The sequence below is a fragment of the Struthio camelus genome, chromosome 7 (genome assembly GCF_040807025.1).
Source record: "Struthio camelus isolate bStrCam1 chromosome 7, bStrCam1.hap1, whole genome shotgun sequence".
NCBI lineage: Eukaryota > Metazoa > Chordata > Aves > Struthioniformes > Struthionidae > Struthio > Struthio camelus.
Window position 1 is genome coordinate 26355237 of NC_090948.1, and position 10166 is coordinate 26365402.

Here is a 10166-nt window from a genome sequence, read left to right on the forward strand (position 1 = left end):
CTATTACAAATAAGTCCTGCCTTCGTCTTTTTTTTCTAAATAAAGAACCAAGTCTTTAAATTGAAATTCACTTTTAAAAAGTTTTTCACAATAAAACATTTGAAAAGGTTAATTTCCTCTGGTAAGGGAGAGATTTAACCGATTCTCAGCTTTCCCGTTTTATGCCTACAAATTCTGTTGAAGGAAAAAAAATACTCCTGTCTCTGTTTTTTTTTTTTTTTTTAAGAGAGCCCTGGGGTTACAATAAAAAAGACTTTGTTTTTTATTTTTAATTAAATTTGAATAAACGTTTAAGGAGAAATTAGCAGTCGCCTCCATCCGAGACCTACTCGGGTTTATAACAGAATCAAAGCGTATTTAAAAAAAAAAGTAAAACCTTTTAATACATCAAATATACGGAATTTTAATCTTTAAAGCGATACATTGTCTATTTTAGTACATGACGTAAACCTTACTTAACCCTTTTTACAGGGTGGACTTAAAAATTAAAAATAGTTAAGTGTTCCTTTTAAAGAACAAAATAAGGCAAATGAGGTTTTTGGAATAAATTGTTTTTGTTTTTGTTTTTCTTCCAGAATACATACAAAAAAATACCAATTCTCTTTCAAGGGTATACACCTTAAAAATAATTGCAATTTGAAATTATAACTGACAAATTGCGAGTTGTTTTTTAGTAACAAACATGCATGTAAATTTTCTGTTTCAATGAGACATTAAATAAGAACGTACAATACAATCATAGCAATTTTAAAGTAACATTAAAGAGAAGACCTCTATCTTTTTATTTATATTCTACAATGGGTGTTCCACTTTTACCTATTGAGCTCAGTTAAGTAATGCACTTTATGATTCGTTGTCCCGCTTGAAGCTAACATAAATAAATACAGTGCTCATGGATCCAGTCCTCAAATGAACACTATTTTATAAAAAGTCAGATTTTTTTTTCTTTCCAACTTTTATAAAGTTTCGAAGGGCTTCCTCCCCCCACCGCTAGACTCCAGGTTGTGTTATGTCGTGTGTCAGACCCCGCTGCCCGCGCTCACTGGTACCCCAGAGCCGAGGCTGTGGTGAGTCTCTGCCCGTAGAGTGCATAGGGGGAGTAGTAGGGTCCCGTGGCGGCAGGCACGGGCACGGGGGCCCCGGGGGTGGGCAGCGGGCTCTTGGAGTAGGGGTGGTAGCGGCTGCCGAGTCCCAGCGCGTGGTGCGGGCTGCGCAGGGCCAGCGTGCCCGGGCTGCCCGGGGCGCCCGTCGTGGGGATGTGCATGTGGCACGCCATGGCCGCGGCCGCCGCGCTGGCCAGCGACGAGGAGCTGGGGTAGCTGGAGAGGAGTTTATCGGTGCCCGGGAAGGCAGTATGGGTCCGCAAGTGGCTAAGCAGCTCCTCCGAGGTGGCAAAGCGCTTGTCGCAGGGTCCGTTGGCCGACACCCAGTTGCAGATGTGCGGCTGGGGGTCGTTGGGGAGCATGAAGCCGTAGGGGTACAAAGGGTGGCCGGCCAAGGAGGGCGGCGTAGCGCCGGTCAGCGAGGAGTGGACGCTGTGCAAAGGGTGGGTGGGGTAGACGAGGGGGTATCCGGACTTGAGGGCCTGGTCGTGGGCGCAGGAGGCGCCGGCGGCGCCCGCCAGGTGGCTGGCGCAGTGGTAGCTCAGGCAGTACGGGTCTCGGCACAGGCTCGCCGTCATCACCGACGGCGGCGACGCGCCCGCCAGCGGGCTCGACCCCGCCGGCTTGCTGCAGCCCAGGCTGCTGGCGGCGGCCAGCTGGGCCCCCACCAGGCTGGAGGATTTGGTGGGGTCCAGCGCTACTCCGTGCGGCAGGAACTGGGGCGGGTAGCCGGCGTAGGCTCCAGCCAGCGTCCCCGGGTAGCTCATGCCCGCCGGGGGCAGGGGGAAGACTGTCTGGCCCGGCTTGTAAGGGGAGACGGGGGCCACGAGGCCGGAGCCCAGGACGGAGGCTGAGGAGGTGGCGGTGGTGCTGCTGCACGAGGAGGCGGAGTCCGAGGCGATGGGCTTGGAGCCCGGCGTGCTCTCCTGGTGCTGGTTGACCTCCACGTTAATCCCGGCACAGCTCACGCTAATCCGGCTGTGGCTGATGCTGGTGGTGCCCGGGCCTCCCTCCGAGCCGGAGCTGCCGCTTTTTCCGCAGCCCTCCGAGTCCTTCTTGTCCTCCGCGCCTTTGCCCTCCGCCGGCAGCAGCCCCGGCGAGCAGGCGGAGGCGCTGGAGTTGGGGCTGCCTGTCCTTGGGGTGAACGGCTGGCAGGTGGCGCTCGGCACCCGGAATCCCGACTTCTCCCCGGCCGCGACCCCCGCGGCGGGGGCGCCCGCGCAGCCCGCAGCCCCCGGCTCCTTCTTCTCCGCGCCCGGCTTGGAGTACGGCTTGAAGCTCGACTTGTCCTCCACGCCGATGTCGCTGAGCTTCAACGGGCCGGACTTGGAGTCCTTGTCCCCTCCGGAGCCATTGGAGGTGACCGAAGAGAGTTTGGAGGAAGGGGACGGGTCCGGCTTTCCTATCTGCGAGCAAGTTTGCGCCAAAAGGGCCAGGGGACTCTTCTTAGCATCCAGCTGCAGAAATCAGAAGGACATACAAAGGCAGAGGTTTAATTTGGTGCTCAGCAAAACCCCGAAACATACATAGGACGCTTGCCCGTACGTTTTCGCAGAGAGCCTGGAAGTGAAGAACAATTTCGTGCGCATTCATCATTCTGACAGCCCCCTCCCCTGCATGCACCATTTTCCACAAAGCCTTTAAAGAAGGCTAGGGATTATTTTCGTATTCGTGCGAGCCCATCGCGGCCGCCTCCAGCACCGACTGCTTCTTCGGCAGCGGAGGCAGGGCCCGCGCAGCGCGAAGCTCCGCGCTTCGGCGTTTGCCTTCTTGCCGCTCCGGACGTGCAGGCGCAGAAACGCGGCCGTGAACTACAGCGGCCGCAGCGCTTCTGGGCCCGATAGCTGACGCTATTTATAAAACAGAGCTCGACTTAGCCGGCGAGCCGGGCTCCGAAGGAGAGTAGTGGCTTCACTCCGCAGAGACCGTAATGAAATCATTCATTCCTGCGGACACACCCTTCCCACCACCCTCTCCGTTTCGAGTTTCGGTCCCGAAAACAGCGAGCTACGCCGAGGAGGACAACCTCGACAGTGGAGAAAAGGGACGAATAGGGCCCCCAAAGTATAAAAGCATGTCGGTACTTGAAAGTGAATGGTTAGGGAGATGAAATATTCATCCTGCCGCACCCACGTTTGAGCCTGTCCCCCTCCGCGTTCCCCCCCCCCCCCAAGCACTCCCTGCAAAAGCAAGATTGTTTGGCACTCCGAGTGCTGCCTAGTTGCATGCCCGGATCCTGAACCTAAAGCGGGTCGTTTCCTTCCACTCAACCCTCCCTCCAAAAAAAAAAAAAAAAGGCAAAAATTAAAAGTTAATTTAAATAGGAATTATAAATTAGCCAAGTAAACATGGAAGCAATAACCACAAGCAGTTCCTCGCCCCAACTCCAGATCAAAAGAAGCGTACTTCCTGGAGTAAATGCATTTCAAAGCGAAGGAAAGTGCCGAGGGAGACTGGAGGAGACGCCATGCAAAGCCGGCGCTCGGGCAGCGAGGGGAGAAACAGCCGGGGGACGGGGACGGGGACGGCTCCGAGGTGCTTACCTCAATGGGGCTGACGGGCGTGGAAGGAAGAGGCTGCAGGTATTCAGGGTGTAAGATGTGTCCAGTCCGCGCCGTGAGCATTTTCAGGACTTTGATGGGAAGACGGTTGGCTTGGCGTAGCGGGTCCGAGGGGGGGACGGCGTGGAAGCAGGGCTTGGCGGCGGCGCTGCTGCCGTTATTCCCAGCGTGCCCGTTCGGCCCGGCGAGGTCGGCGGCGCTGCGGCTGCGGCGGGGGCTGCCTCCGGGCTCGCTGAGGCTGCTGCTGCGCTTACTACTTCTTATAGCAGAAAGCGAGGGCGATGTGATCATGACCCAAAACCTCGCATGAAAACTGGGGCAAGTCGCGCCGCTCGCACTCGGAAACGCTCGCTCGCTTTCTGCGGGTGAGGAGGGAAAAAAGCCACACGCCCCCCAAACAGGAAAACAAACATAAAATGTCCCGTGGCTCTCTGGCGGGGAGGGTGTGGGTGGGGAGGGGGAGGGAAAGGGGGATCTGGCCAGAGAGAAAAAGGAGGAAAAAAAGCCGAGTAATCCTTGGGCTGTGATGGGGGGCGGGGTGGGGGGCTGCGAGCGTGTGCCGCTGTCCCCCTCGCTGGCGGGTCTCGGCTCCCCTCGCTGGCGCGGCGCGGTGCGGTGCGCTCGCCTCCGCCGCTCAGCTGTGATGCGAGCCGCTGCCCATCCAGCCCGGGATCTGGCAAAGAAACTCACTTCAAAAGCAGCTGAATTAGTCTGAGATTAAAGCCTTTGCCGCCTTCCAATCAAATGGGACCCCGAGGTGATTGGAGGGTCAAGGGGATGTGACGTTCCCTTTTCTGGGGCTTTTTTTCTCTGTTTTTAATGGTCTCTCGCTCTTTTTTTTTCCCCTTCCCTTTCTCGTCCGCCTTCCCTCTCCCCTCCCCTCCTTCCTTGTTTTCGCTCCTAGGACGGGCTGGGCCTTAATTCTGTGTTTCACATCACGCGCTGGGAAGGTTTTCTTCCTCCGCAGCTAGCGCGGCTACCCCGGCGGCAGCGGGGCGGCTGCGGGGCGCCGTGCCTGCCGGGGGGGGCTGCCGGGGGGGGGGGGCCGCCGCGGGGCTCCGTCGGCCCCGCCGCCCCCTCCGCGCGGCCGCCGCCTTCCGCTCGCGATACACCACGTAAACAGGCACGAACCGCCCCCTCGGGGCGAGCCCCGCCGGGACAGTGCCGTCCCCCCACGGAGCTCCGCCGCGTCCCCGCCAGGCCGCGCGGAGGGCGCGGGGAGCTTTCCGCCCCTCCCGCCTCACAAAACGGAGGCCGATGTGGACGTGAAACGGCAAAGCGCCGCCCTGCGCGTCGCCGCCCGCGCCGGGTGCGAGCCTGCGGCGGGGATTGGGGGAGGCGGGCGTCACATGCGGGCCGTGTCACGCACCGCCCGCCGCCGCCGCCGCCCGGGTCTCTCCACCCCTCCGTCAGTTGTCAATGCTCCCCAACCGCAATCCATCAGTTATTTGTCAGCCCCTGTCAATCCGCCCTTGATTTATGTCAGCTTTTGTTGCTGATTACAAGCCTGGTGCGACTTGAAGGGGGAGAGAGGGAGAGGGAGGAAGGAAAACAGAGAGAGAGTCAGAGAGAGACGGGCTCCTTTGGAGAAAAAAAAAACAAAAAACCAAAAAGAGCTGTTCAGTGTAAGGAATAAATCGTTCTTCGAGTAAACTCGATTTGTGTGCCAGCAAAAGGAGAGTTGCTGCTGCGAGCCGGGCGCCCCGGCGCTCCTCGGCGGAGCCGCGGGCCCGTCGGGCCGGGGCTTCCTGGCTTCGGGGCTCTTCTTGCCGCTCCCCGTCTTCGGCTATTAAAAGGCGACCCGGCTCCTGGCGCCGGCGGCAGGGCCGGCCGGGGCTCGGGCAGCGCGCCGCCGGGAAGAGCCTTTCGGCCGCGGCTGGGACGGTGCCCCAGAGGCGCCGGGATTTTGCTCACAGTGTCCGGGCTTGTCACGTTAGCGAGCGTATCGGTTCGCCATTGGTATGTTTGTTTCGTTTCAGCGAGGCTGTATTGGGCAATCTCATGGATGGCCATCCGTTATCCACGTCGGCGTTACATGCGTTCTGGTTCGTGTTTACGCGCTTCCGAAGCGTTTCCAGCGTGCCTGGTCCTCTGTCCTCTTTCTAAAGACCTCGCCCCGCTTGCGCCCTGCCGGCGGACGGGGCTTGAGGAGCAGTGCGCTGCGATGTTGGCAGAGCCTCGAGTGGACTCCCCAGCCCTTCTCTTGCTCCCTGAACTGCCTTTTTCTTTTCTCTTTGTACTTTCCATCCCGCCGTCCCCCACCTCCTCATCCTATAACATTTTTTCACAGGCAAAATGTGTTAATCAATCTTTTACTTTTGTTTCCGGATCTGACATGGTGGCCCACACAATCTACAACATTAACAAAAAGGTCACTTAGAGATAAAACACGTTTGACAAGTGAAGAACAAGGCAAGTGCTTTAGGGGTCGCGTCCAATTCCTGACCTGGACTCCAACCAGAACAGGCGCTGATCCTGGAAGGGGTGGGTGAGAGGAAGGACTTTCACTTTCTCGTATTTATATCTGTGGAACCAAGTCCTTTCTTTTTTTTTTTCCTTCCCCCCTTCCCCCCCCGCCCCCTTGAAACACCGATCGCCCCCAGTCCCTAAACAGATGTTTCAGATAGCCTTTAATGATCTTCTCTTCTTCCTGGGTACACATACGGCAGTTTTTCCTAGATCTCTTCGTCCTGTAAATCGGTGCCTTTTAAATCCAGCAGCCACATAAGTGTATCTACTGTCTTTTAGTAAAACCACTTTACTTTTTAAATGTGGTGTACAAAGCGGGGTAAACATGCAGAACTCCCCCCAGCCTCTATAAGGATAAAGTTAATTTTAACGAACTCCTTAATTTCTGTATTTTCTCTGAAAACGTAGGGCTTATTGCCACAACTTCTCAGTGGAAAGTCATAAACGTACTTTAATTTTGCAGCCACCGCGGTCATTTTATGAGACCGTGAAAATGAAAAGGTTAGGGGGATAGAGGAGGAAATCTTGCATAAAAAAATGATATTGCAGTTAGGACTGACAAAACCCACAACTTAAGGAACCCCCCCCTCCATTATATAGAGTGGAAGTGACTTGAATCTGCCCCAGGTTTTCCCCCAGTTCTTTCTTTTGTTGTCAAGTCCAATTGATAAATGGAGTGCAGTAAAACTCTGGAAGAAAAAAAAAAAAGCTGAAACCTTCATTTGTGTTCATTTGCATTAAAGTGCTTGGAACAGCTGTTTTCCTTACAGGACCGGGGAGACTCCTATCTGTTTTCTCCTTGTATTTATCCTGCCTCCCAGGGTGAAAGACTAAAGATTAATTGTCTTAAGGTAGAGTCAGCTGTGGGAAGGCTCCCCCCTCCTCAATTTCCCTTCCGTCTTTCTTTTCTTGTGGAGGTAAGGGTAGTTTCGGGTAGGGGCTGTTTTACTTGTAAGCCAGGGAAGCAAAGGCGACACCCGATGCATGTGTAAAATAGGCAGCGCATCGACAGGAAAAGCGGGGTGAAGAAAAGGGGGAACAGCACGAACCCCGATCCTTTTGGCTGAAGGAGAAGCATAAGAGGGTAGTTTATTTTGTAACTTCAGAGGACAGCTTTTTTTTTTTTTCTTCGCTGAGCCTTTGAAATGAGATTTAAATCACACTCAGTACTATAAACTTTTTATGTAGAGGCTTGTAAAAAAAAAAAAAAATCAGCCCTAAGACGTCCCCTTCCCCCCTACAAAGAAAAAGCATTTCTTAGCCATGACAGCTTATTCACTGCGCTTAACGCACGCAGAAAACGATTCCCAGCGAGGGTCCTGGAGTTGGGATGGACACGCGTAGCTTCGGACAGGCGATGGGACTGCAGATTGAAGCGGTGCATAGCTTTTGTTTGGCTGCTGTTGACTTTTTTCCCTCTCCTGAGCTGAAGAAGATGGATTCCGTCCTGCTCGATACCTTTGCGAGGAATCCTTCTTTAAGGAGTCCGTGCAACCGGTTTGCTCTTTGGCATTTACTTGTGTAGTCTTGGTGAAGTTTTGGTGGCTATTGTTTTTATTCTCCTTTTAAAAATATTAAGGGTTGGAGCCCGTCTTCCTCCTCTTACAAAGGCAAATTGTGACTTTAAAAAAAAAAAAAAAAGGAGAGCAAAGGAGGAATTAATTAACAAGTGCCAGTCCACACTTTCCTTTACCTACCAGCTATTGGCAAGCATGTCAAGTCGATTTTATTTGCACACAATGGAAATGATTTATTTTCTCTTAAAAAGGAGTGGGCTGGCAGATATTTGAGGAGGAGAGGAGAGCGAGAGAGAGAGTGGAAAAAAAGTTTGAAAATGCCTTGAACTATTCACTGTCGAGATGGCTAATCAGTATTGAGGCTGGAGGGCACTCGGGCAGCTTTTCAATGCGGTTTTCCTTTCATCTCAAGCTGGATGGAGGCGCTCAATTAAAAGCCTATCAGTTTGTAAGTAAATCAACGCCTATCAAAGTTGTCACATCAAACAAAACGATTATTATTGCAGCCCGCCTCCCCTATTAATCTCCCTCTAAAATAATCCGCTTGACAGGTCAGGCTGGCGAGCTGCAAACCCTGGTCAGGATCACCCCCAAAACCCGGACTGACTGTTTTTCCCTTGGGAGAAGGAACTGCAGAAACCTCGGCACTAGTGTGCCTGCTCTGAGAGCTTGCTCCCTTGCCATTTAAGTGTCAGGTTTTGTAGATCATGTTGGTAAAGGGCGTTTAGTCTTTTAAATTGAACAGCAACAACCCTACAGGCCCTCTAGATTTTTTTTCTCCCCCCTTTCTTTTTTATCTTTTTAAAACAAGGTTAAGCTTTTATTAGCAGAAACACAGTTGCTGAGTTGTGTCTGTGCTATATTTCTAGGCTTAACACGTTTCAGCTACCTATCTGTCCTGCGTGTCGATTTTGTTTTGTTTTGGTAGTGCTTGCCTGCCTTTATCTACCCCAAGGCTTTTGTAAAGATTTGCATTGCAGTATATATTTGTAACCGATGTATGTCCAGCTTTTTTTTTTAAAGCAAAAAATGATAATACTTCAGATAAAAATATGATGGCTTATCAGAAATACCGCATCATGAATTTGTACATTTGGGGAAGGGACTTTTTTTTTTTTTTTAAATATGAGAACGCGTGTGCGCAGATAATAGCTGATCCATCTGCACAGGTATCTTGCAGAGCTGGAGGTATTTCTTTCAGAATGTTATTAAAGCAAGTAGTTTGAATGCTTGCCAACAGAAACTAAGATTTCCAAACCTCTCTTCTGTTTGCATAGTACTTGAAAATATTTACCCTTAAGATTGTAATTACTTTCCTAATATATGTAAGCAATATATATTTTATGCAGCGTGAGATGTGGTTAATTGTCGTATAAGCAATGATAATTTTAAAGCCATCCTCAAAATACTAGTCACGTTTAAATGAAGATGAGTTTTCTTTGTCAGTGATATTTTGACTGAACTACCAGAAAATTATTTTTTCTTTGTTTACTTAGTGCTTTTGGAAATATACCTTCTCTAAAATGTTTTCGAATGAGTTTGTCTAGTCATCTTCCCTTGTTACACTGAGAGATAAGGACGAGGTGAATACACCTAATAAACGCTTTCTCTGTTAAGTCTTTTGATAGTCTTCTATGGATGCTGTGAGTTTCATGTATGTGTGTAAAAATTTTTACTCCTATGTTGAAACCCTTTTACCAACAGCTGTTTTCCCAAACTATCCTCTTTTATGTTCAACACTTTTTTTTTTTTTTTTAGTGTAAACACTTTTTATTTTAGATAAGCCTTAAGGTAAGTTTCAAGAGAGAAAGAGAGAGAGATGGCAAGCCAAACGAGTTTGACACGGGAAAGGCTGGGTATGTTTCCTGTTAAGTGAAAAGAGATTTTCAGTCCATTTCATATTCTTAAATGTACTACGATTAAAATTATCAAGCCTAAAACAAGCGAACATTAGGCGTTTCCTAATTCATGCATACATACTTGAACTAATAATTGCTGCCTAGATTTTAAGAGTGAAAAGGGAGACTTTTAGCTTCTGTAACACCTTGGTCTGATCATTGAGTCTCAGAAATCATAAAGGCATCTTTGTGTTTATCTACTGCAAAAGCCTGGAGGCTAACTGAGAGAATTATACTAACTAAGCACATATTTGGTTACAGTAATCCTTCGGAAATTAACTGTGGCACACAAATGGAGGCGATCTTTAGGCTTCTTCACTTGGATCCAAAATGCAGAGAGTGTTTATTGACAACTTTGTTATGGAAACTGTGCAGATCAACCGCATGTGTCCTAAACAGCATTAGGAATGATGTCTTAGATATAGAGGGAAAATTTAAAGCGTATCGCTAGGAAAGGCATTGGTACCCCAATAATTAACCTCATCTGAAATCACATATGACACGAACAATAGTCCTCGAAGTAATTACAAGATAGCTACGTTGCGAGGGGGAAGGGGAAGAAGCATGCAATACATCTTAGCTATCTTCTTGATACAGACAAGGTCTACGATCCAAAAA

At 50.5% G+C, this 10166-nt stretch overlaps 1 protein-coding gene across 1 annotated transcript; it reads right to left on the bottom strand.

The window, feature by feature from the left end:
* Nucleotides 1-223: 223 nt before the first annotated feature.
* Nucleotides 224-4511, bottom strand: ZNF503 (zinc finger protein 503). The gene is made up of 2 exons (XM_068950498.1): nt 3647-4511; nt 224-2560 (listed from the first exon to the last, which is right to left on the bottom strand). The coding sequence occupies exons 1-2, from the start codon at nt 3953-3955 to the stop codon at nt 1040-1042; spliced, it is 1830 nt and encodes a 609-aa protein (XP_068806599.1). The 5' UTR covers nt 3956-4511; the 3' UTR covers nt 224-1039.
* Between the last annotated feature and the right edge of the window lie 5655 nt (nt 4512-10166).

Bases quoted from the DNA above. Each gene is read 5' to 3' on its own strand.
- ZNF503 (XM_068950498.1), bottom strand. From the start codon at position 3,955: ATGATCACATCGCCCTCGCTTTCTGCTATAAGAAGTAGTAAGCGCAGC. The intron at 2,561-3,646 runs GTAAGCACCTCG...TGATTTCTGCAG, and splicing joins CGCCCGTCAGCCCCATTGAG to CTGGATGCTAAGAAGAGTCC.